This window comes from Trichosurus vulpecula, chromosome 2 (genome assembly GCF_011100635.1).
Source record: "Trichosurus vulpecula isolate mTriVul1 chromosome 2, mTriVul1.pri, whole genome shotgun sequence".
Classification (NCBI taxonomy): Eukaryota; Metazoa; Chordata; class Mammalia; order Diprotodontia; family Phalangeridae; genus Trichosurus; species Trichosurus vulpecula.
Window position 1 is genome coordinate 271,966,658 of NC_050574.1, and position 26,902 is coordinate 271,993,559.

At 41.4% G+C, this 26,902-nt stretch overlaps 2 protein-coding genes across 2 annotated transcripts in view; both read right to left on the reverse strand.

Annotated features, from left to right (window-relative positions):
• Positions 1-320: 320 nt before the first annotated feature.
• Positions 321-13,317, reverse strand: TTC36 (tetratricopeptide repeat domain 36). Its single transcript, XM_036744414.1, has 3 exons — positions 13,146-13,317; positions 11,105-11,293; positions 321-634 (listed from the first exon to the last, which is right to left on the reverse strand). The coding sequence occupies exons 1-3, from the start codon at positions 13,267-13,269 to the stop codon at positions 375-377; spliced, it is 573 nt and encodes a 190-aa protein (XP_036600309.1). The 5' UTR covers positions 13,270-13,317; the 3' UTR covers positions 321-374.
• Positions 13,318-14,517: 1,200 nt separating this feature from the next.
• The window catches only part of KMT2A (lysine methyltransferase 2A), a 53,140-nt gene continuing 40,755 nt past the window's right edge, over positions 14,518-26,902 (reverse strand). Inside the window, exons 27-34 of the mRNA XM_036745136.1 lie at positions 25,864-25,928; positions 23,815-23,985; positions 22,261-22,335; positions 21,520-21,694; positions 21,243-21,350; positions 20,622-20,705; positions 20,172-20,301; positions 14,518-19,620 (exon numbers count right to left, since the gene is read on the reverse strand). Coding sequence (XP_036601031.1) covers positions 19,345-19,620; positions 20,172-20,301; positions 20,622-20,705; positions 21,243-21,350; positions 21,520-21,694; positions 22,261-22,335; positions 23,815-23,985; positions 25,864-25,928 — 1,084 coding nt within the window. The 3' untranslated portion in view covers positions 14,518-19,344. The remainder of the gene's footprint in view (positions 19,621-20,171; positions 20,302-20,621; positions 20,706-21,242; positions 21,351-21,519; positions 21,695-22,260; positions 22,336-23,814; positions 23,986-25,863; positions 25,929-26,902) is intronic.

The following is a 26,902-nucleotide window of genomic DNA, read 5'->3' on the forward strand; positions in this document are numbered from 1 at the left end:
CGATCTCGGCAGAACTGGAATTCGAACCTGGATCTCCTGACCCCAGACTCTGCGCTCCTTCCATTGCACCACACTGCCTTCACCGCCACTGAGCTGAACAGAGATGCTCGTGGCGCGGTGGAAGGAGCTTGGGAGTTGTGGAGCCGGAGGACGTGGGCGTCGATTCGGACCCTGCCCCCATCTCCCTCGCCCGACCTCCGGGCTTCGGCGGGACTAAACGACCCCGAGGCTGCTCGCGGCTCTAAAAGGCAGACCCTACGAAGTGCCTGCATTGGCCGAGCTAACGGGGCCGCTCTTAACACAGCGAGGACGCGCTCGAGGACGGGGGCAGAGGCGCTTTATTACTCGCTGCCGCCTCTGGGCCGGTGGTGTTCTCAGGGCTCCCCGGCGCCCTGCAGCCCTCTCATCATGTCCGCCAGCATCCGGTTGCACAGGGCCGCGTAAGGGTTGAGCAGGACCAGCTGGCGGCGGGCGAAGGCGCTGCCCAGCCGGGCCGCTCGCTCGAAATCGCTTCTGGCGTCGTGGTCTCTTCCCTGCAGACGGGCCACGAGCCCCCGCTGCACGTAGCTCTGGCACGCCGCCCGCCCTCTGCCCTGGCTCAGCAGGATGGCACGGTCCAGGTCCTCCAGCGCACCTGGAGCGGGGAGGAGGGAAGCAAAATTCATGGGGGCTGGAGCTGATTGGAAGGAGACGTGGGCGGCAAAAAGACTCTTCCCGCGGCCGTCTCTTCCTCACAGGTAAAGAAGGGAACGTCCACCTTTCCTAGTGAAGTCACTGCGCCCCCCGATGGTCATATTCAGAACTGCGGCTTCCTTCCCACCGCTCCGCCCACTCCCCAGACTAGCGGATGCTCCCGAGTCCGGGGAGATTTCTCGGTCAAATGCAGCCTGGATTAAGCAGAGGGGTGCAGTGGAGAGAGCGCTAGACTTAACATAGAGAACAGTCCGGTTCAAACTCCACCTCCGCCACTTGGTTATTAGCTGCGCGACTCTGCACAGGGCGGCTAGGGTGGCACAGTGGGATAGAGTACCTACCCTGGAGTCAGGAAGACCCGAGCTCAGCTCCAGCCCCAGACACTGGCTAGCTGGGTGACCCTGGGCAAGTCACTGAACCCTGTTTGCCTCGGTTTCCTCACCTGAAAAATGAGCTGGAGAAGGAAATGGCCAACCGCTCCAGTGTCTTTGCCAAGAAAACCCCAAATGGGGTTACCCAGGGTCAGGTGCAACTGAACAATAACCACAAATAAAGATGATTCCCACGTTTATGAGGGACAAAGTGGGAGTTGAAATCAATTTATTCATCCCAATCCAAATATCATACAGGCCTAAGGAATTTTCTTCTGAGAGGAGGAGGAGGAGGAGGAGGAGGAGGAGGAGGAGGGGAAGGAGGCTTGATTTAATAGGTTATTTGCTGTGTTGGCTGAGTGTGACTTTGGGTCTGACTAACAAAAGAGTTAAAGTAACTTGAAGCTTGGATTGTCCCACAGAAGAGCAATCCTTGCTCCCTAAGAGGAAGAAGCTAGTAAACAGAGAAGGGGCAGATGAAGGCTTTGGTTCAGTGGAGAAAGCAGCCCAGTTTCGTGGCATCAGTATTGCTGAGAAAGGCAAGGGCCACAAACGGTGGTTTCAGAGGCTGAGGGCTGTTCCAGGGCGCATGCAATCCCAGGAGGATTACTTGTTGGGTGGGAGGAAGTATCTCCTCTTTGACTTGTGTTGTGGGAATCAGTGGGAAGTGGTGCATTTGGGGGAAATTTATCTTTTTACTTATTTTGCTGTTCTTTTTGACTAAATGACTTTTACTTTGAATTAATGATAGTTTGGTCTAGGAAAAGTGAAACATTAGGTGGAGGCTCATGAAATGCACCTGGTTGTAGCTGAGAGGCACCTAATCCATGTTCACATTATTCTTTCGATCCTGCTCTGTTAACTCTGAATCACTTCATAGCATATATTCTGAAGCATGGCTGTAAGTTAGGGAGTAGTTTTCTAAGCCCACATAGTTCAGAAACTGCTCCCCCCACGCCTACCTGCCCTGGTTCCAGTGTGCTTTCCCTCAGGATTATCAGCTATTATTAATATTATTTATTAATATTAATTAAATATTAGTCAACCAGACAATTAGTTTTTTAAAGGGGTACGATACACATGGGTCTTAATTCCAGTTCCTTCCCTTTGTAAATTATTTTCTATTTATCCTATATATAGTTTGCTTGGGTGTTGTTTCCTCCGTTAGACTGTGAACCTCTTGAGGGCAGGGACTGTCTTTTGCCTCTCTTTATATCTCTGTCATTTAGCACAGTGGCTTAACTTAATGTTAATCGATTGGTGGCCAGGGAGGGGCATTTAAGTCCCCAAGGTCACAGGTATGGCCAATGAAGCTACAAGAGAGTAGAATGACATACGCCTTCCAGGAGTAAAGGCAGAGTTCATTTCAGATGGAGAAGGGCTAGTTAGAGTAAGCACTTTGATAAGAGATAACCAGGAGTGGCTGGAGCTTCCCTGAAATAATGGGCCTTTAAATAAAGCAAGGTCCCAGGGCAGGGGTTCCAGATAATGAGAAGATGACAAAGGAGTAGAGAATGTTTGTATAATGATAGCTAACATTTACATGGTACCTACTATGTGCTAGGCACTGTGCTCAGTGCTTTTATAAATATTATCTCATTTTATTTTTTAATATTTTATTATTATTTATAATATTATCATATCTCAATATAATCTTATGGTAAACCTGATGGTAAACCAGATGGTAGATCCTATTATTTTCTCCATTTTACAGATAAGGAAACTGAGACAAACAGAAGTTAAGTGACTTGCCCAAGGTCACACCACTAGAAAATGTCTAAGGCTGGATTTGAGCTCAGGTCTTCCTGATGCCACCCGTTACATGGAGGAACCTGTCTAATCAATAGTCAGTAGTAGGGTGATGGGAAAGTGAAAAAATGAGTAGTTGAACAGCCCTGCTCACTATCCCACCCTATCAACTGCTACAATGAATAGGAATTATTCGTTTTCATCATTGCTTTTAGTACATTTACGCCAGATATTTATATAATTCAATTTGTTCAGCTATTCCCCAATCATTTGACTCACGCTTTGTTTCTAACTTTTAGCTATTATAAATAGCATTAATATGAATGTTTATACACATAGGTTTTTTTTCTTATTGTCAGTAACCTCCTTGGTAGATAAATTATATTGGTGGGACAATGGGTATGAAAAGTTTTTATAATTTCATTTGCATAAGTCCAAATTATTTTCAAAGGAGTTGGATCATTTCATACCTTTAATAGTAGTAAATTAACATTCCTGTATTCCTGTATCCCCACCAACATCCTTTACCATCTTTGATATTCTGATGAATGTGACATTATATTTCATAGTTGTTTTAACTTTTATTCATCCATTTATTAGTTACCAATAATAGCTAATTATTAATAATCAAAAGCTAATAAATACTTTAAAATATTTCAAAAGGCTATTAGTAGTTTATATTTCTTGCTTTGAGACTGTTTATATCCTTTGACCATTTATCTCTGAGGAATGGCAGATTTTAGATGTCAGACTTATTTTTTTAAAATAAGAAACAATGCAAAGATTCTTTTCCCCATTCTAATCACTGCATCTTATTCTAGCTGTATTTATTTTATTTGTAGACTTGGTCAAAAGGACTATGTCTATCTTAGCAGATCTAAAATGTCCAAAGTAGGTCATGGGTATTAAAGAAAGGGTGAATATAGCTCCCTTAGGAGTGTCCACACCCAAGAGGCATTCTTGCAGTTTCTGTCCCAGTTGGGACAAACTCGAGCCACTTTACTGCTCACTGAATACAGACACAGCAAGCAAGAACAGACTACCACGACACCCTAACCATGCATGCCCACTGTGAAGAAGCTTAAACAGGAGAAGAGAAGGCAACACTGGCAGCCCTTGAAAGCTGTTCTCCAGTAACATGGGTGCAATCTGAGAGGCATGAGTTTAAAGACTCCTTGATACCTAAGGAATGAAAAGATATACGAGTAGGACATAGGGTGTGCCCAGACATATACACATTATACATATATATATATATATATATATATATATATATATATATATATACACACACACACACACACATTATTCACCTCTATGACTCCAGTACATTACAAAAATGACCTATGGAAAGAGACATGTATCAAAACTAAATGCAGGTAAAAGGTTCTAACTTAAAAGAAGTGGGAGATAAAAAAGTACAAAAGAAATCAGTGAAGGAAAACACAAACCTAACAATCATAACCTTAAATGTGAATGGATTAAATAATTCAATGAGATTCCTCCTCATTGAAAGCCATAACTATTTAAAATTACCTTAACCATTTGTACTTGAAAAATAAAATTTGAAGTTAAAATGTATATTGCCTATATCATAAAATGCAGCTGTAAGGAAAATCCACTGAGTTAGTCCAATAGATTGATATTGGTATGGATACATAAATGGAAATGATATAAAAATAGATCTGGTTCTAGATATATCTTGCACATGTGCTCCAGATAGACAATGAGCTAGGTCCATCCAGAATTGAATAGGAGGAAGAAATTGGGTCCAATTTCATTTGAGAAATCATGGGGAGCCCCCAGAATATATGGGGCCCTTATCCATATAATTTGATTAAAAATCCTATTGGCAGAGCCAAGATGGTAACAATACAAAACAGGAAACAATATAAAAATTCCAAATGGATCTAGAAAATACACCAGACCAAATCCTGATAAGAAAATCTATAAAAAGTCACCCTCAGTCATTTGTCTAGTGTAAGTCGGAATAGAAAAACAAATAGCTCTGAGAAAAATGGGCACATGGTCAGGCCAGAAGCACACTGCACTAGGAACATTCCAGTACCCAGGAAGAGATTATGAACAAGAGCAAAAGGAGGTCCCAGACCCATATTGGGGCATCACAATGGAAACAGGTGCCAACTGGCAGCTTTGTCACCCACTACCCAGTTCTAGGTCATAGGTCCAGGATGGACCAAGAAGGGTACCTGAGCTTGGAGTGGAATTCTCAGGTAAGGAGGCCATGGGAAGCCAGTAGCAGCAGCGTGGCTCGGACTCCAGGAGCAGAGCAGGGTCTCAGCTCCAGCATTTAGCCCATTCTACAAAGGAATAACCAGTGCAGAAATCCCAGACCAAAGAAGAGACTACGGTTCTCTCATTCTGAATCAATTGAGCTTCCTATCTGGCCCACAGCGGCAGAGTCCAGTAGTAGTTTGCTGTCATTTAGACCCAAGTCCAGGTCAGGAACTTACAGAAGTCAGAGTCAGGGATCAGAAAACAGACTTTGCCCTGGATCAGACCACTCGGGAGCACTGAAAGCTTAAAGATTCCCAGCTGGGCCTTGAGATCCTAAAATAACACAACACTGCATACCCCGAGAGAGAAGCAACATGACTAGCAGAGACCTTTCCTCTAGAAGTGTGACAGTGCTGCACCAGTGATAACATCAAGTCTGAAGTCAGAAAGTGGACTGGAAGAATGGGCAAACTGAAAAAGAACTCCACTATAACAAGCTGTTATGGTGGCAAGGATGCTTAAGACATAGATGCAGAAGAAAAGTATGACTTCAAAACATCTACAAACAAAGCCTTAATGAAAAACACAGCTTGGGCACAAATCCAACTAGAATTCCCAGAAAAGATAAAGCAAGAGTTTTTTTTAAAGAGTCTAAAATGTTCTACAAATGCAATGAGAATGCTTGAGGAGGAAACTGGAAAATAAATGAGAACTATTCAAGAAAAAATAAACAAGGGAATTCACACAAGAGACACAAAACTTGCCTGGGGAAAAGCTCCCTGAGAATTAGAATAGATCAAGTAGAAGGCAATGATTTCATGAGACAACAAGAAAATGTAAGGTATCTCATATCAAAAACAACTGGCATGGAAAACAGATCAAGGAGAAAAAAATTTAAGAATCACTGTACTAGCAGAATACCATGACGAAAAAAGAGCTGAAACATCACATTTCAAGAAATCTTAAAAGAAAAGCATCCAAATCCCTTAGAATCAGAGGGTAAAGTGGAATCAGAATGAATCCACCAGTCATCTGAAATAAATCCCCAAATTAGAATCACCAGGAAATTCTAGCCCAAATCTAGAGCTTCTGGATCAAAGAAAAAATACTTTGCAAGCCACCAGAAAGAAAGAATTCAAGTATAATGGAGCCATTATGAGGAGCACACATGATTTAGCAGCCACCATTATGAAGGAGCAGAAAGCTTGGAATATGATATTCTAGGAGGTAAAGTTTATGGGCTTATAGAGAATACCTTACCCAGCAAAACTGAGTATGATAGTCTGAATCTTGCCTCAGATTCTTACTGGCTATGCAACTTGGGCAAGTCACTTAACCTTTCTCATCCCTAACCTTTCCAAATCTGTAAAAAGGGGATAAAAAGTGCCAAAAGGGCAGCTTAAGGATTTCTCCTCACATCCTTACCTCTTAATTTTTTGTGCTTATAAGAGCATGAGCAGGGTCCTCCAAAGCATGCCTTCCCAAGTACAAGGCTCCCATTTTTTCAGTTCTGTGGTACTATGAAATCACAAAGTACATTTAACGATACCAAATTGTGTACTGCCACAAAAGCCCATCTTTTAAACAACACCACACTGAATCATCACGACCATCGTGATATTTTACTAGAATTACAATTTTAAAAAAGCAATGGAGAGATGTATATGCATGGCAGGTCATGTGTAGGCTACAGAATGCTACCAGAAAGTACACTGAAGATATTATTCAAGAATTAAGAATGTCTCAAGAGACTTGGAGGCAGCATATGCATACTCACATAGTGTACTTGGGGATAGCAAATGAACCAAAGGAAGACCCTTACCACATTAATGTCAGTATTCACAGAGTTTATGGGAAAACACTAGATAAGAAAGTGTGAAGGGTTTGGAATATGCACCAGTGGAAAGAATACCCAAATCAATGAAACCATAACTTGACCAAAGTACCGAAATTGTAGGTGACCAAAGAGTCTACAGCTTTAAAGATAAAATATTGTTGGACTACTCTTTTTTAAAAAATGAAAGAGAATGGCATGATCAATAAGGAAGCAAAACTCAACAATATGCTGCATATAACAAACATAAAAATTTAAGACACATAGAGAATGAAAGCAAGAGCCTGAAACAAAATTTATTAAGCATCAGGTGATTCCAAAAAAAAAAACCCAACCTCAGAACAAAAAAATCTTAAGTTTCAATCATGCTATCAGCCAAAATAAGTGAATAGAACACAGCTCCAGATATGAACAAGTAACAACTTATTGCTCTTTCTCATAATGAGTGCCTAATTAGATGCTACCCTTCAGAGATGGATAGCTTCTCAGGCCGACTACAACTGACATAAGTCAGGAAGAAATAATGTGGAAGCAAATGTCGTGTTCTGCAGTCTTCCAGGCGTAGTGATTCTTGCTCATGGGTGAAATGGTAGGGACTCAAATGTAAGAGGGTTTGTGACACAGGAAAACATGCCATAGGAACTCTCTCTAGAAAGTATACCTTCAATGGATGGAAAATACCTGGCCTTAAGCCAATCTTTCATATCCAAGATGAAGAGGCAGGACTGGAAGTGGACTCTGTTGCAAGATGCCATCCTGAGTAGCCCTTTGGACGACTGACCCAAAGAAAGGGGTGTGATTACCAGAGAATTTGACTAAACAGCTGAAAGCCAACTATTGTCATGAGAATGTCAGAAGCTGAAATTCGTTCATGGATCATTTTATTGGACTGCGAAAGATCTCATGTAAGGTATAAGAAAGTAACTTCTACTAACCAATGCTTACCAATACCTAGCTTGGAAAGCCTTTCATGATGATTTTGGAAACCTATGCTAAGAGAAAATTCTGTATCTGGTATGGCTCAGGCAAGTGTGAAGTTGGAGACTTTCAAGTGAGGAGTTCGACAAATAGTGCATTGTAATAATAGAAATTGCTGAAGGGGTTCTTAATGCCTATCCTTATTAAATATCCTTTTCCTGCTATGGCTAAATAAATCTCCTTTTGTTAACTATCGAATGACTTATGAGCGCTTCGTGTTGTTCCAATATTAAACCTTGAATTAAAGGGGATTGGTCTGAGTCAGGTTCAGCCCAGAATGCCCTGCAGGGATCATGTTTTTGCCTTTCTTTGTATCCCCAGAGCTTAGCACAGTGTCTGACACAGCACGCACTTGATAAAAGTTTGTTGACTGACTGACATTCAGGAGATAGTGACCAGCATGGTGAGAGGACTAGAGAATTACCAGAATTGAAAGAAGGAACTGGGGAGTTAGCTTGGAGAAGAGAAGATTTTGGTGCTAGGGATAAAATATAATAATAATAATCTTCAAATATATGAAGGTCTGTCACATGAAAGAAAGGTTAGACTTAATCTGCTTGGCCCTAGAAGACAGACCTTGGAGTCATGGGTAGAAGCTGCAGAAAGTCAGATTTGGGCTCAATATATGAAAAAAAATCTCCTAACTGGAGCTGTCCAAAAATGGAATGGGATGCTTTGGGAGGTAGTGAGCTCTCCCATGCTTCAGGCCGAGGCTTGATGACCAAGTGTTGGGCTCTGTTGAAGTGGAGATTTTCGTTTAGGTATGCGCTGCACCAGATGGCCTCTGAGGTCCCTTACAACTCCACCAATCAATCGAGTATTTTTTTGAGTATCTAGTATGTGTCAGGCACTGTGCCAGTGCTAAGGATTCAGATACAATATAAGAAATGATCCAGGCTCATAAAGAGCGTAAATTCTAACAGGGGAGACAAGGACATATGTATGTAAATACAAAATAAATGTAGAGAGAACAAATAAAAAGTATCAGTTGAGGGATCAGAAGAAGCTTCATGTAGAAAGTGGTGCTTGACAACATGACTATTATGGAAGTGTTTTGCAATAGTACACATGTCTAACCTACATTGAATTGCTTGCCATCTCAATGAGGATGGGTGGGGAGGGAAGAAGAGAGAGAATTTGGAACTCGAAGTTTTAAAAACCAATATTAAAAATTGTTTTTATGTGTAACTGGGAAATAAGATATGGGGCAATGAGGTATAGAAATCTATCTTACCCTATAAGAAAGTAGGGGGAAGGGGATTAGAGGTGATGATAGAAGGGAGGGCAGATTAGGGGAAGGGGTAATCAGAATGCATGCCATCTTGGGGTGGGGGGAGGGGAGAGATGGGGTGAAAATTTGGAACTCAAAATCTTGTGGAAATGAATGTTTAAAACTAAAAATAAATTAATTAAAATTAAAAAATAAAATATACTGAAAGGGAAGAAAAAAAGAAAGAAAGTGGTTCTTGAGTTATACTTTGAAGGAAGACAGGGTATCTATGAAGAGGAGGTGGAGGTGAGGAGGCAGCATACCAGTTGAGTGCCTATAGGCAAGGGGGTCAGCCTTTGCAAAGGAGCAGAGATGGGAGAGGGAGTACTGAGTGTGAGGAATAGAGAAAGCCAGTTTGGTTGGGTCTAAATAATCATTGCTAAGAGTGATGTCAAATGAAACTGGAAGGGTAGATTGGAGCAAAGTTGTGGAGGGCTTTAAAAGCTAAACATGAATTTATATTTGATTCAAAGGCAATAGGAAGCCACTGGAGTTGACGTAGTCAGATTTGGGCTTAAAGAAAATTACTTTGCAGTGTAGAGAATAAATTAAAGTGGGAGGAAATTTCAGGCAAGGACACCAGTTAGGAAGTCATTGCAATGATCTAGACAAGGAGCGATAAAAGCCCTGAACCAAGGAGGTAACTGAGTGGAAAGGGCTGAATCTTTGAGGATCCAGAGGGTTGGGGAGGGATTTTTTTTTTTTTTACAAATCACTTTAAGCTTGAGCCCACTGTCCCCGAGGAAAAGTGTGTCCCTGATTCATGGGGATATTGCACAATTTTTGTTCTTCCTATACCTTCTCAGTCATGCCCTTTTGTAAAAGCCAACTGATGCCTACTGTTTGACATTAGAAGCAGCATACCAGATGGGAGCTCATCGCAATAGTCTCAGTAACCCTATCTCCTCAGGGTTATCTGATGATAGAACACCGAGGAGATGTGTCATCAAGCACAGTACACTAGTTTAAGTTGAGGTTGGGAAACTGAGTTCAGAAGAGATGCTATGTAGGTATAATACTCCCCTTCATGCCCTCCGGGGCCCAGACAAACTAGCCTACTTGCACCCTGAACTCATTCCTTCTCCCTCCTTTTGCATTGGCCATCCCCTCATGCCTGGGCTGCCCTCCTTCCTCACTTGTTGCCTCTTGGAAGCCTTCCTTCAAGAAAGGAATTAGCTTCCTTCAAGGATCAGCTTAGCTGCCTGAGTGCCAAAGAAAGCATTTTATAATCCCACTAGTTGTTAATATTTTCTCCTATCTCTAATTATGATATTTACTTATCTCCGTACACACCGTATCCTCCAGTAGACTATAAATTCCTAGAGAGCAAGGACATATTGTCCCCTCGTGTTCCTATTGCCTAGTATATGGGAAGTCTTGGGAAGACAGATACCCTCTTTTGGCAGCAAAGTACCCTCGTGGGGTACTTTGGACTTAGAACTTAGGCCATTGGTGAGTATGCCTGATGGCTCCTTCTCTCCCACAGATATTGAAGGAATACAGAATTCAAAAGTGGCAACAAGTTACAGCCAAATGTTCAAACCAGCTAGGGCACTGAGCAAAGTCCAGCAGTGCCTACTGCCAAAACCCAGTTAAGGTTATCCTTACCCAACCCAGACAGAGGTGAAACTTGTTTCTTTATCCCATTTGCTTCTCTGTTTCACCCCAATAGTTTCCAGAAGTTCTTTACCCTGATGTAATTTACATAATTACATACTTTACATGAATTTTTGCCAGGTTTACGTACAAAGGAAGCAGCTGGTCCACATACCACCAGGCTTTTCTTTTCCAGGCTTAATAACCCCGTCTCTTTTCCTCTGTGGCGTTTTTTGCTTTCTGTCCCCTGAGACCCATGAGATCTTACCTCATACATAATTGCTTGGGCAGCACCAATCCCTAGACAAATCCTCAGAGAGGGTTCTCTGGAGGTTAGCATCCTTGCCTGACCTCACTCTCTCAAGATCTACTCACCTGCCACATCTCCCTGGAGTCTTCGGGCCTGGGCTCGGTTGTTATAGGCTGAGGCCCTGCCGGGCAGCAGGTTGATGGCCTGACTGAACCTCTCAAGAGCCGTGTTCAGGTTCCCAGCCTCCGCTGCTGTCACCCCCTGTAACTCTAGGTTCTTGGTCTGTTCCAGCAGGTCCCCAGGGAACATGTCATCTATAGCCAGTATATGTGACCCAGGAAGAAGGGAAGAATGGGGAAGAGATGAAGTCTTAGTCTTTGGGAGATTGTGACTCTGTGGGCACCTGAGCTATGTCACTGGAGGATGAGGACTGATCTGCTTGAGTGATTGCTCTGATTGAAGTAGTAGAAGCATCAATTTACTGGGGCTTATTAAAAGGATCTTAGTATTTAGAGCAAGAAGTAACCTCATTTTACAGATAAGGAATTTGAGACAGGAGTAAAGTCATTGACCCAACTTCACCGAGGTAGCAAGTAGCATTAACTGGGATTTTAATCCAGTTAACTCCTCCAAATTTGGTGTTCATTTCACACCCATCAGCCTCTTCTGGATGGTTTTAGATCAGGCCTGAGAGCCATTTTTCAGGGTACATGTGAAAGTCTTCCTGGAGACAGGAGTATATATGTGCATCTATAGATGGCAAAGGACAAAGGGATCTTAGACAGTAAAGTCCATGCTCTGATTTGGCATTCAAGGTTTTCTGTGCTCTAACTGGTTAATTTCCCAACCTCATTTCTCATTCCTCTCCCACATGAAACCACCTCTCCAGCTGGACTTACTCATTAACCCAAGAACATACTACTTCCATTTCTGCCTCCATGTTTTTGCCCAAATAACTCCCTTGCTTGAAATGCTATCACCTATTGTACATCCTCATTATTAATATCCCGACTAACCTTCAAAACCTAGCTCAAATTCCACCTCCATGAAGCCTTCACAGACCACCCAACCTAAAATCCTACAGTACTCATTGTCCGCACTGCCTCATATCATTGCTAATCTTTTCAAAAAGAGGTGAAAGTCTCAGGGCAGTGGCCATGTTTCTGTATTCACTGTACCCAGCACAGTTCCTTGCATGTAGATGTTGGTTATTATTAACAAAAGGAGTACAGTAGACTCACTGAAGTCTTTGGAGATGAAGCGGAGGATCTTAGAGGTTCAGCTGCCATCACTTAACTTCATACTGTTTCTATCAGTTCTGCAGGGTTCTCCTCTTTAACTCTCATCAGTGAGGGGAGGGTGAACTTTGGTGGCACCAGATTCACCCCATTCTCCATCTCCCTCTCAAACACGGCATCCATTGCAAATAGCCCTTGGTGCTCCATAGAACTTAATTAGCCCAGTCTTCCTCTGAACCATTAGACAGAACCCTATCACTGATGACTGGGCAAGTATAGTCTAATAGGGAAGAATTGGCTTGGTAGTTCTAGATACACGTCAGATTGGGACTACATCAAAAAGTTGCTACTTGCAGCTCCTTTGCTCCCTAAGTCTGCTTCTTTCATCCCATTTCCACCTCATACAGGTCTCCACTTCTACCAGGTAACATCCTCTTCCGTTCTTTATTCCAAAGTAACTTTTCCACTAATGACAAATACTGGCAAGTATGTGGAACACGGGTGCCCATTTATGCATTAAAATTTGACCAGGTGGTTTGGGATGGTAAGAAAAGTGGTCCCCAAGAGAGATTTTAATGCTAGCTAGCAGGGACACCATGCCAAATCACACTGGCAGCAGGCCATGAGCAATTTGACACAATTAGCCTCTAACTGGTTTCCTGGGGATTTTACACCAAGCCCTTAGATTAACAATCCCCCTTCTCGAGAAAAGGATGGAGGACATAGGTAGTTAAGGGTGTCAAACCCTCTCCAGATGGGGGAGGCTTCTGGTCTAACTCCCAAAATTCTAGGCCAAATTTGTTGTAGGGATCACAGGACTCTAAGTAGGAACTAGGACCACAGCAATTTAGTCCAATTTTAGAACTGAGGAAACTGAGGCTCAGAGACAAAGTGACAAGCCCAAGGTCACACATGAAATAACTCTCACCTTCATCTTCCACCTGATTTTTTTCTATTTGATCTTCTCCAAGTTCCCACCCAGGTACATCTCCAAATGGCGTGTCTGGGCTGAAGATGGCTCTCAATACTGCTTGATCATTTGGAGTCCCCATGGTACCAGACCTCAGCCGGATGAAGTGACCCAAATATAAGAGTAGTGAGGGGAGGAAGCTGGGAGGGGCTACACTGCCAATCACTGGGTAAACAGGACACTATCTGAAGACAATCATTCCCTCCTCCCCCTCTACCAGAGCCTTCGTTGCAATGTGATCCAACCTGGAGTTAATGAATGACTGGCAGAATGTTTTCAAATATTTATTCACCTATGCCCTGCAGGAGGGTGACAGAGCTTAAAGACATCAAATTTGAGGCTTTAGGCGAGTTGGAGGTAGGCAGAAGTGATTTCCAGCTTTTATTTGGAGAGTTTAATTTCGTTGACCTATGATTCTGTGGCATTAAATAGGATCACAGATACATAGGGCCAGAAGAAATCTGAGAGGTAAATAATCCAATTATTTTACATATGAGGAAACCAAGGCACAAAATGACTGACTTGTTCAGATTAATACAGCCAGTAAATAACCGAAGCAGGATTTGAACTTGGGTTTTCCTGACTCCAAATCCAGTGTCACATCCACTGGGCCACGTTGCCTTTCGTTCTGTTACTTCTGGATAAGTTTTCACCATTTGTGAGAAACACCTGTATAGTTTCTTCATGGCTATCCATCCAGTGTATTTGGAGGTAAGCCAGTAACAATCCTAAACAACATTTCGTTTAGCAATCCTAATGCCATTATAATAGTTATGAACTGTAGTTGTGCTTCAGAGTATGAATTCACCTAACAGATCATAAGCTCCTTCTAGAAAATCTATCTTACCCACTGTTCTCAAAGCAGCAGGAGCTTAGTAAATCTTTGCTGCATTAAACAGTTGGACAAAGGAGGGAAGATGAGCAGAACCAAAAGGAAGTATCTCATCTCTTCTCCAATTCAATCACTACCCCTGCAAAAAGGGAGTAGAGCTGAATGGGAATGAGTATGAGGCATGGTAAACCAAGAAGAGGAACCCCAGAATGGCAGATCTAGAAATGGAAGGGTCTTCAGAGGCCTTGTTTTTAAGATGAGGAAAGTGAGGCCCAGAGGTTGCCCAAGGTCATGTACGAACTAAGCAGCAGAGCATTATAGCCATTTGACTCAAAACACAGCACTCTTTCCCCTGCATCACACTTGGATAGAAACGGGGAATGTTTTTAGTGATTTCCATTTCAGAAAAAAGGGAAAATGACAAGCACTTTGGCCTGAAGTCCCATACCAAACCTCCCAAACTATCCCTCTGCCGAAAGGAAATAAAGTTCCACTGTCTGCAGCAATAAACTTGACATGTTTATTAATTAAACTATCACTTAAATAAAAAAAAGTGCATAGAAAATAAACATGTTTAAAAACTCCTTTTTTTTTACAACTATGTACACTTTTTACTTTTACATTCAGTCTTTCGTAGAGAGCTTTCAGCATTATTATTTTTTTTTTAACTATTAAAGTATTTTCCTTCATCCCTGTCACAGGGAGTTAACACTGATGGACTTTAGACACATTCCTTTTTTTTTCTCCCCCCCCCCTTAACCAGAAGCTTGGAAGAACACAAGGAAAAAAATAAAAACAAAAAGATCTGTTATACATGATAAAGTTAAGAAATGTCTTATTTCTGGAACAGAGTTTTGTCATCTGTTCAGTTTTTGAAACAATTATTCAACTACCTGTATTTACTAAAGAGACTGTTGAAAGTTCAATAAAAGAAACACCACAAGTATATTTTCTTGGTTGATAGACAAAACTAGAGTACCTCAGAACAAGATACCAGGAAAGCACAGAACACAATTTTTCCCCCCTAAATGCAGGTGGTAATCCCAACATTCATAACCAAAAATAGAGAAACAAGAAGTACAGGTACTGACTGGTAACATTCATGGGCAGAAAAATCCTCAGCAGAGAAGCTCCAGGTGACGTGGTTGTGCAATTCTTTCCAAGCCCTGGTGTGGGCTGGCTGATGCATCCCTATTAGATGATACTTTTGCAGTTTGTTTTTTTTTTTTTTTTTTTTTTTTTTTTTGCCTTTGGGGACCCAGAGAAACACCAGACTGACATTTTCCTGCCTCTGCTAGCAACTGTAACACAATCCTTATCTATAGTGTTAAGAGAATTAAAAGCCATGGACTGATACTGAACTAGGCTTTGTTACATGGTGCATTACTATATTAGTTCCTATATATATCATATTTATATTAATTTGAAAATTCAAAAAAACTTGCAAGTTTTCAGAGTGTGTGAAACCAGTTAAGTAGTCTGGACTTGACCGGCATTCGTGATTCGGCACAAAACCATCTGCTCATAACCTTGTATTGCTTTGAAATGAAGGAAATGAAACAAAGTTTACACCCAGCCCTTTACAATGACCCGCTTTTTCCTTTGAGAAAAAAAATTGTTTGTTACAAATATCCCCTTTCCCTCCCCCCTCCCCCAAATAAATTCAACAAACACCCAACAAGGTTTTGACCTTTAGTATTTTCAGATATTTGTGATTGAACAGAAGTCCTTTAAAAAGATACATTCATTTTTAAAATCTTTTTTTTTTTCAATCAAGGGAGCTGCATGGTGTTTACTGAATTGGCCAGGGTAGGACAGAGGTAAAGCAGGGTGTGAACTGGATCCTGCAAATGTCAATGAGTCTGGTTGAAAAATTAATAGTAGCTGCCAAGGCTTCTCTCCTCCAACCTCGTTAATGGTCTGAAAGCAGGAGGGGCTGTGCTGGAGATCGTGGTGGTGGACGGTTATGGAGGAGAGGCAAAGGGACCAAGAAGACCTGGCCAAAGTGTCAGTGCCATGCAGCCGCTCTGATACTGGAATAGTTTTCACTGGCTGCAATGACCACCAGTTAATGCAGCCACAACAGGTTCTAGCAGCAAAGCTATTTAAGTGAACTGGCTCTCTCACGGAGAACTAACCAGAGACACAATTATTACTCCTCAGGGGCTTGGGAATATCTGAAGGAAGCTTCTTGAAAGATTCTTAGGAATGACCCAATGCTGTTTGCTCAGTCTGAATTTCTGTGCTAAAATCCTCTGGATACTTTTCAAGATGAACTCAGAGGCATTTTGTGTTTATTAATTAACCCCCTTCTTTTTCTACTTCCACTGGTGACCCTCTTCTCATTCCCATGCTGCTGAATTTTGGCAATGGGCTCAAGTATGAGCTGTAGTCACTCACAGAGGTGCTTTCTTAGCTTTTGGGCTAGCAGGCTGGTATTAGGATTTAACTTTCTTCCTAATACCCAGGGTATGGTGGGAAAGGAATGAGAAGGGGGTCTCTCACAGTATAACACTGCCTAACAGGACAGCAACTAGGTCTATTCAGCTGAGTTCTCCCCATCCCTGACTGGCCTTTGGGTCTTTTTAGAGTGAATTCCTGACCCATCAGTGCATCAATCATTTCAGTAACAAATGCAGCCTAAGGTTTCTTTGTTTTGTTTTGAAATAAGAAAAAAAAAGTAAGATTTACAAAAAAACCTCACACAGTGCAATAAGAAAGAAAATTAGATACTAGTGGAACACCTTGAGTCACTGTATCTTGTCATGGACTGAAGAAAGAGGGAAGGTGAGATCTGCGTGGACTGTTCTTCTCAGCCCACTGCTAGCCCCTCTCCATGCTGACAAGGTAGCCTTTGCCATCCTGTCCACAGTGCTGGCGAGAGTGATGGTGTTTCAGCAGAGCCACCAGACAAAGTTGTTAAGGTCACAGGAGATAAGGGAGCCCAGGTTGGAGGGTGCAGGCTGAACCATGGGTCCTGGGGCAGAGTACGCTGGGCTGAGTGATATTGCTTTGTTAAGTTTCCACAGGGTGGGCTTCTTGTGACCAGGAAGGATGTCCCACTGACAGCCGTTATTGATCTCCTGCTGGCCTGAACTGCTTTGAAGCCCAGTAACCAAGACAGAGAGAAAACCTGTTTCTCTGTGAATGATCTAACTGTGCTTTAGTTCCATGGGGCCACCCTGGAAGTGTCTAGGGGATCAGTAAGATTTTTTTGCAGATATGAGGATTTGGTGGGGAGACTGGAAGCAGAGATAAATGGAGGCTACAAATGAGGCAGATGGAGATGGAAAAACGTCAAGTTGCCTGCCACCTAAGCTCTTGTTTTCTAACTCAGAAGTAAAAGAGTCTGGGGAAGTACAAAAGTCTGCCTCTTGCCCTGCGGCTGAAACCAGAGAAAAAGAGATGCATTTTGGGAAGGGGGTGAAAGAAGAATTGTACCAACATAGTAATGTAGCCTGCTGGGAGCTTTGTAGAGGAAGGAGAGAAGGGAGAAGCCCAATGTATTTAGGTGACCACCTTCCTTCTCAATAATCTAGGAGCAACCCAGGAAACAGTTACCTAAGTCAACAAGGCATGAACAAGCTTACACGATAAACAACAAAAAAGGTATACCTTCTGAGGGTAGGGGTTGGGGATGGGGGAAACTGGACAGGAAAAAAAAATCAGACTTTGCGTGTACAGCTGAATATTTTCTCTAACTTCATCCTATGAAAATAAAAAAATTATTAAAAACAGATCTTTTAAATTAGGATTAATACCACGGTTTAAAAAATAGCCTCGTCATAAGTGCTTCTCCCTATGAAGTGCTTCTCATAGAAAAATATACAAAAAATATTTACATTTATAAAACCTTAAATATTAAACTGTAAACAGAACAGAGTAAAATCCAATGACTTAATTTAACAGATTCAGGACACTATCTTGGGGAAGGGGAAAAAGAGGGAGGAAAGAAGGAGAGAGAAGTTAGTTTGATGCTGCTTTGACCATGTCCTAGAGGAGGAACCTCGGCAGTAGTGTCCTTTTTATCTGCTCTGACAAGAGATTTTGCACAGATGGTAGAGCTCCCTCAAAACTTGGTAACCTACTCCCTCAGGGTCTGCAACCTTAGTGTTCTGCCTTTAGCTTTTAATGGAGATTGACCATTTAGGAATCTGGCCTTCCTATGTCTTCGCAAAGAATAAATCAAAGTAACTGTATCCTAGCAATGGGGACTTGGGAGGGGGGGAAGATGTCATCAACTTGGATATGAAATTCTTAGTAAGCTACATGATTCAATTCCTTTTTAAATATTTTTCCCTCTTAAAACAACCCATGCTACATTTTTCTTTTTCTTTTTTTTTTAAATTTCCACTGGAGCTTGGGCTGGTAGATTCCTCCCAAACTTATCTATTTTTGGTGGCTTGTGTCCATATCCCCTCTGGAGTGCTTACTGGCTCAAAGGAATTTTTGTAGACACATACTGCCCAGTGGGGTGTGTGTCCTTGAATAGGGAGCCAACTTCACCCACCACCCAGAAAGAAGAATGGAGAAGTGGTGGGATGGAAGTCAAGAGAAAAGTGGAATGGAAAGAAGGGAGAGAGAAGGAAGCTGCTCCTACTGTCAAGAAAAGTAACTGTTTGAGATAAGGCTTATGGGGGTAATACTCCCACTACAAAGCCAATAGGCAGGCTCAAGTGTTTGGTAATTCATTGGCACAACCCCAAAACAGCCCTTTTGGTCAACAAAGGCGTTAGGCATCCTGCCTCCTGACCAGAAATGAATTCTTAGGTGGAAAGGCGCAAAGTTAAAACCATTACACATTTCTTTCAATCAAGAGATGGATGTAGGCTGGGCCTGGCCAGCCAACTCTGAGGTGTCTGACCTATACTGTTCTCTTGACCCTGCTTGGCCACTCTGGCCATCTCACCAACAGTGCTTAGGAAATGGGCCAAGCAGAGGCTGGCAGCAAGATACCAACTTCCCCCAGGGAGATGCTCAGGAAAATCTTGTTTTCTCCTGATAAAACCCTTTATAGGCTCTCTCCAGGCAAATCTGTTAGGGGCCCCTTTCCCCTCCTCATATTGGTGTGCGAATTCCAGAGGTGCCAGAAAAAAAGTCCATCACCAATCTTCTCTTCGTGACCTCACCTCTCACCAGGATTATGATCACATTGCATGATGTGAAGATGGGACACAAGGGAAGGGAGCTCAACCATAATGGAGATCCCTCAACTGAGCCCACCTAATCCTGAAAACCTTGGCTGCTGTAAAAAGCCTTCGGCATTGCTTTGGGTGGCCCTGGGTCTTGCAACTCCCACAACGAGGAATGGGAAAAAGAGCAACTTTAGTTTAAGAATTTTCGGCATTTCTTAGCGCCACAATTGCAGGGCAGCTTATTGCTGGCATCCTCAATGGGGAACTTATAGTCATAAGTGAGTTCCTCTCCACGGTAGATCTTACGCATTGCAAAGATGACAATGTGCTTCTGCCCATCAATGTTGATGACCCGAGAGTAGCAGTTGGGCTCGCATGAATGGTTGATAAATCGTGCAGCATTCCCATGCATGGTGGCATCCACTACCTCTGAGTCATCAATGCGAAACATGTAGCAGCCAATGCCCTATATGCCCAGCAGAGGGAGACAGAGAATGAAGTGTTGGTTGCAACTCAAGTCTGGGACTTTTACTCTTCCCTCTTTTTATACTACATACGGCCCCAGCTAAGCAAAGCTGATTAAATCTGAGTGCTGGTCAAAACCCCAGTTATGCTGATATGACTCTCCTGGTGGGCACGCTTCAAGATTGTTTCCTGTAAGTTTCACTGGATTGCAAGTATCAGAACCAGTGGCTTCTCCATTCAACTAGGAAGGTAGGAGAAGCCCTGAAAAATGTAGTTGTGTACCCCTGATAAACATCTCTAGGTTTTCAAAGCTATCAGGGGCCCCCTCAACTTCAACTTTAGGGAGACTGTGTTTTTACCAGATCCCCTTAATCTCAACTTCTATTTCCTAGGACTTCCAATCTGTGCTTATGCTAGCTGCTAGTGCTGAAATGTAGTTAATCGTAGCCTTTTGAAAGAACATCCAGACCTCTTTTTTCTTTATGCTATTCTACACTCATCTTTTCTCTTGACTACAACAGGTGAAATGAGCAGTGACAGAGTCTATCTCACCTTGCTCTCATAATACTTCTCTCTCTTGTCAGTCTGTATGGAACGGATGACGTTGCCTGCATACTCAATCACCATCTCACCTGCATCAATGTTTCTCTTACAGAACAGGCCCCGGCCATGGATGGGAGACCTAGGACACGAACAGAAACAAAGAGAGTCCCTTTAGCTGACATCCGATTAGTTGAAATTTGCCAATAAGTCCACAAAAATCTGCCGACCTTTCTCCCCTGGAGAAGCAGAATCCAGACCTATATGCCTCACAGAAGTTGTTCTTTGTTCTTGATGAATGGATATGATGAAGTGGGAGTCTGAACAGTTAAGTCAGTAAATTCATCATGCGAAGATACAAAAATTAGCTGTAATTTGTAACCAATGCCATCTGTAAAAGGAGTCTACTCTGCCTCTTTGTTCCACTCCGATTTTAGAAAAGGTTTCAGGGTTTAGCCATACCTGTAGACCCCAACTGCTTCCTTGGAAGTCTTCTTTAAGTGCCGGAAGCGCATGGGCATGGGCAGATCCATGCTAGTCGCCCTTCTGAAAGACAGCAGGATATACTTTTAACCACACCTCTTCGTGGAAGAGACTACTCTGGCAAAGTCTTGGACTAAAGCTCCTAGAAGACAGAGATACTGACTATGTGGTTCCTTCTGCACAGTGTCTCACATAGGAGCATGTACAATTAAACACATAAATGCTTTCTGGTGATGACAATGAAGGTAGCGATAGTGACACTGTAGGGAGTTTGGAGGAATCAAACAGAATTGGTATCTTCACAGTATAGTATATACAAGAGGATAGACAACCAATAATCAAACAAAAACACCAATTTAAAGTGATGTGAATTTCAGATCAGGTTTACAGAATTGAGTTTTCTGCTAATTAGCCACTGTTACCATGTCACTCATGTCTCTCTCACTCTTCTTTTTTTTACAACCTGGAACTCTAACTAAAGCAGGTTATGGATTTTCTTCTATTGCTGTAGCAACAAGAGACAAATTTAGCATCTTTCTCTCATCCTACCTTCTCCTTTTGACTTAACTTCTTTAATTAGTTGTCTACTTAATTGCTTACCTAGCTGACTTCAGCTGTACTTCCTCTTCTTCCTCATCATTGGGGTTATATTCAGGAGGTTGTCGATGTTTAGAAGCCAAGAAGTTAAACATGTCGAATGCTGACTTCCTGGAATCAAAGATCAAAAAACATTTAGACAAAATGCCTAAGGCAGGAAAGCTGGAAATGAGAGACAGTGATAGTCCAGAAAATCCCAAGAAAAGGATGACAGCACTGGCATTTATCTACAAACTAAGACCTGAAACTACTTTCCAAGCCATGGGTGAATAGCACTTGCCTCAGGTGGACTTCAGCTCTGGCTGAACCATGAGGATTCAGGGGGGGTTCATTGGCCTCCTCTGGTTTGTGGAATCGAAATTTATAATTCCGACAATGCTTGGCCCCAGAAAGCTGCTCAATTAGGAACACAACTGCATCATGAAGAATCCCCAGCATCTTCAAGCCATTCACACCTGCAAAGATCATAAGTATTAGGGCTGGTAAAAGGAGACCGTCATACTCAGAAGATAGCCAAACTACAGAAAAACCTTTCGAAGTCACCATAGAACCTGGACTATAAACAACAGCCAGAAGCTGGCAGTAAATCTTTAATTAATAATGCTCCGTCACAAATTCAGAAGAATTGATCTGATTTCAGTACCACAGAGAAGACTGGCCAGGTCTTTAGTTCACTAACATCTCCATGAACAAAACCTGGGAAGTCCAAAATGTAACACAAAGGCTAAGTTTATAGAAAAGCAAACTACTTAAGATATCAAAGCATACTTTAGCACAAAAAGGACATTGCTTTTTTCACAAAGGCTTACCCTTCCCTTTCACTCCGAAGGATTTTCCCTCATATATCCTGAGCTGCTAGAATGAACTAGACCTTCAATAATAACAGGAATTGAAAAGTACACTCACACTTTCACATATAATCAATTATATGTTGGTTCAATATATATATGTATACTGGTTCAAATCAACAGTTCCCTCAAGCTACTGGAATACGGAGAGAGGAACAAGCCAATAGCTTTACCTGCAAATGAAAGCTGTTTCAGACGAGCATTGGATCGCGCTTCCTGAACTTTATCTGTCAATGATTTCCATGCATCTGTAATAATATTAATGAACAGGCAACAAAAATTTTAAGTGCATTTATTGTCACGTTAGTAGGCTGTACTAGTTTTATATGCTTAGGAGCTAAGACAACTTAGGGTTGCTTTCCTTTCAGCTTTAAGCCAGTTTGGTATATAACCAGAAAGTACAATGCCTACCAGAGCTTCTATAAGGGAGGACAGGGCAGTAACAGCAGAATGGATGAAATGCCAATTTTACATATTTCCCAAAGAATCTGTGTATCTAAGTTGCGTGATTTGGGTCTTTAACTTCAGTGCCTGATGATACTAGATTTTTATTCCTGTCTGTGGCCAAAGCATTCCTCAGCAACTTGTCCAAGTATGTAACTTCTTCTCATCCTATACACTGTAAGTGCATTTTCCAAAGATTCATTCCCTGATCCTTTCTTCCCCACACAGACATTCCAGCCTTAGAAAGTTCATCTAATGTTAAAATTTTCACCTCTATAGAGATAACTCCCAAATCTGTACCTGATCTCTCCCTCAAATTTTAGTACTATTTTGTTAAGTAATGTTACTTTGAATGGATCATTTAAACTCTTACTTTGATCCTTAGCTTCTCGATCCTTCAGCTTCCCTTTAATGTCTTCTCCCCTCAAGTTCAACATTTGTAAAATGGGGGGAGAGGGGAAGGCTGCACCAGATGGCCTCTGCAGTCCCTATAAATTCCTAATCTATGCTATGTCCTATATTTAAAACTGAACACATAATTTCCTTACCAATAAAACTAGTTACTTCTTTCATTTTTTCTATTTGTACTAACAGTTCCCTCAGTACTATCCATCTTGCATGCTTCTACTAAATTTTAGTAAAATATTATTCTCTTTCTGGCATTTCCCCTATTCAAAAAGCTTTGATGGCTTCCACAGCATATAAAATAAACCATAAACTTTTTAAACTGGCATTCAAGACTTGCTCTTTTCAACCTTCTCTCTGAGTACTTTTGACATGAGCCTTCTACTCTAGCCAGAGTTATGATTTAGTCCTTGTCTCCTGTATTTACCTTGTATAGTCTTGCCTGGGGGCCTTGGCTCACAAAGTTCCTTCTGATAAGGAAGCTCTTCCCAAACCTTCTCGAAGCTACCAAAATCCAATTTGAATACCTTCCCTGATCACTCAAAACCATGATTTCTTCCTTCTCTGAACTTCTTTAGTACTTACTGTTTAAATCACTTACTTGAAATAAAGTCTTATATGGTTATTGTTTCCCTAACTAGACTGTGAACTCAACAGAGACTGTAGTACGGACTGTGTCTTACGTTGCACTAAAAAAAATGTGAACTTAGTAACCACTCTTATACTGTTTTGAATCATCACAGTGCCCAATACATAGCTGGTACTCTATAAATATTAGCTGATACACTGATCTCCAAAATCCCTATCAAGCTGAAACAGATTATGATGGTAGAATTTTCTGAACCTTATAGAGTAGCCAGATACTTCAGACTACACACCTTCAATGCTTTCTGCACAAATCTGAAAGCCATCATCACTTGATATTTCAAAAACAAGCCCTTTCTTTGGCTTTTTCTCTCCAATGCTTTCCTTCCGCTTCTGTTCTTGCTGTAACCAAAACATCAATGGAGAACTGAAGTTGCTTTCCTCTTCTTCAGTCACTTTGGGTTCTGAGAGAGAGAAAATAAAATCGGAGACAGACTTCTGTAATTGTTTCTGCAGACAGTTTTCCTTTTCTTAAACAGATTCCATAGGGGTAATTGTATCAAATCAGTTTCAAAGAACAAGTGAGTAGTCACGTTATTCCCTATGAGGAATCAGAAAAATCTCACAATTTCCCAAGTCGCAATGTCTGGGGATCTTCTCTAATTGGTTACCTTATAACAAAAAGCCATTCTTTTGTTAACACATTGTCTATAGCAATGGATAAAGTACTTAAGATCCAGCACTTTCCAACCTTTAACTAAGGAGTCATAGAATTTCAGGAAATGTCCTCAGAGGCCTTTTAGTTCAACTCACACTTGGAAAAAACAAACCAAAAAAACAATCTTCTGAAAAAGAATCCCCATTACAATATACCAGACAAATGATCATCCAACTCCTCCTTGAAGATCTCTAGGATGAAATCCATAACTTTCTAGAGAGGCCATTTTAATATGGAATACCTCTAATTGTTAACAAGTTTTTCCTGATATGAAGCCTCAACTTGTCTCCTTTCAACTCTCACCCACTGCATCTAGTTCTACATTCTGGGATCAAACAGAAGTAGTCTATCCCTTCTTCTACATGATACTTTTCAAATACTCAAGGTACCTATCACATCCTTTCTTGAGTCCTCTCTTCTACAGGCTAATCATTCCTACTTTTCTTCAACTCATCTTAATATGACATGGACATGAAGTTCTCTTCACCGTTCTGTTTGCCCTCCTTTGGACAACACCTAGCTCATTCATGCCCTTCCTAAACAACACTCTAGATGTGGTCTGACCTGGGCAGAACACAATAGGACTATTACATCTTTATTCTGGAAAAGTAGCCTCTTCTTGTAGACCAAGATCACCTCGGTTTCCTAGGCTTCATATCATTCTATCTAAAATTGAGCTTGTACTTCATTAAAGCTTCCAGTTCTTTTTTCAGATACCTGTCCAGACATTTTGGATCCCAATTCTGTCCTTCAGTGTAGTAACTAGTCTAATGTATCTTTAAGTTAGCTGTAAATCTGATGAACATTTTATCTAGGTCTGTACTGAAGTTAGGGATAAAAATGTTAAACAGTATAGGGCCAAGCAGTGAATCCTGGGACACTCTGTTGGAGACTTCCTTCCAAGTCAATGATGAATCACCAATGACTACTCTTCTGAGTGGAGCCTTTCAACTTATTAGTTGTATGACCATGGATCATGTCACTTAATTCCTAAGCCTGTTTCCTCATTTGTAAAATGAGAATAACATTACACCTTAGAGTGTTGTGATAATCAAATATGTGTAAAGCACTTGGCAGACTTTAAAGTGCTATATGAATGTCAGTTATTTTAAAATACTAATTTATTGTTTTTTAAAGTCTTTATTAATTAGCTTCCACTACCAATTAACCACTCTTAATAAATTTACCTGTCTCCCCTTCTACCCATATATATTTCATCATTTTACATGATTCCACAAAGTAACCCAAATGGGATTTTAATGGGTATTAAATTAAGTCAATAAATTACGCTAACTTGGAAAGTGTGTTTTTTATGTTGAACTATCCTATAGATGGACATGGAACGTGACTTCCTGATTTACTTCACCAGTACATAGTGAGAATGAGTAAGAAAATGGTAGGTGTACATATCAGGTTTTATAACTAAAAGTAGGTTCTCTTATATTGCCTGCATGATAATAATGAAGGTTAGCTTCCTTTAGTCAAGCCACTTCACTAATTATGCAAATCCTACACTGCTATTAAGGCAACAGAAAAATATGTCCCAAATATTTATTCCTGGACTCCTTTAAATAATAGATAAGTCACCAAAAATATCCTATTTAGCTGACAACCACATACTTACCTGCACTTTCTTGCTCTTTTGTTGAATTCTGTGTCGGCAATTCTTCCTGAATTGCAGTCATTTGCCTAGACAAAGAAAACCAAGTGTTAAGAAAATACCATATTTATTGCAACTCAAAAATAGCAGTATATGATATAGCTATGCCGGTTACACAAATCAATGCCCATGGTGGGGGAGGAGAGGAGAACAGGACTTGATGTAACTTTAAACAGAATGTACTGAATGAGAATACTACATATTTTACGTACTTTACACTTTTCCAAATCATTTCATATGCACATTACCTTGTCTGGTACAAAATATACAACTGTCTTTCTGTGTTTCAGAAACTTGCTCTAACATACTGTCCTTTTAGAAAATCGTATTCCCCAACTTCTTTTATCTAACTATTTTGGGACAACTAGAAATTCCACAAATCCTCATTTTAAAAATTGTAAATTGGATCCTTAAAATTATTTTTTGTGGTTGCAGTATTTGGAGGGAAAAATTGAAGGGAGGTTTATTAACACTTTAACTTAAACTGCAAGGTCTTGTTTGAATCTTGCCCACTTTGACTTTTAAAATTAACAACAACATAATAGGGGCAGAGTGGAGCCAAGATGGTGTAGTGAAGACAGTGACTCGCCTGAACTCTCTCAAATTCCCCTCCAAGGATTAAAATAACACCTCAAAATAAATTCTAAAGTGGCAGAACCAACAAAAGGATGGGGTAAAACAATTTTCCAATCCACGACAATTCAGAAAGTCAGCAGGAAAGGTTGGTCTCAGTCCAGTGCAGGCCATGCAGTGGGACTTAGGGGAGAGGGCTTCTGGAGCTCTCAGTCCACAGACAGTAAGGGGGGGTTGGATAACTCGTCTGAAGTAGATTACTGAAGGGGACTCTGCTAACACTGGAGGCAGGACTCTGTTGCATGGCCCAGGGATGATTCTCAGTCACAGTTCCAAGGAAGAAAAGAGTGCTTGTGGTCTCTCACAAACCAGAGCACAGGCTGGGAGAGTAATGACCATACCTCTCCTTAGAGCATAGCACTTTGGAAGA

Excerpts from the sequence above, each read along its gene's own strand:
- TTC36 (XM_036744414.1), bottom strand. The coding sequence starts at position 13,269 with ATGGGGACTCCAAATGATCAAGCAGTATTGAGAGCCATCTTCAGCCCA. Across the intron at positions 11,294-13,145 it reads AAATCAGGTGGAAGATGAAG|ATGACATGTTCCCTGGGGAC; the intron begins GTGAGAGTTATT and ends TACTGGCTATAG. Across the intron at positions 635-11,104 it reads ACTCCAGGGAGATGTGGCAG|GTGCGCTGGAGGACCTGGAC; the intron begins GTGAGTAGATCT and ends TCCCCGCTCCAG.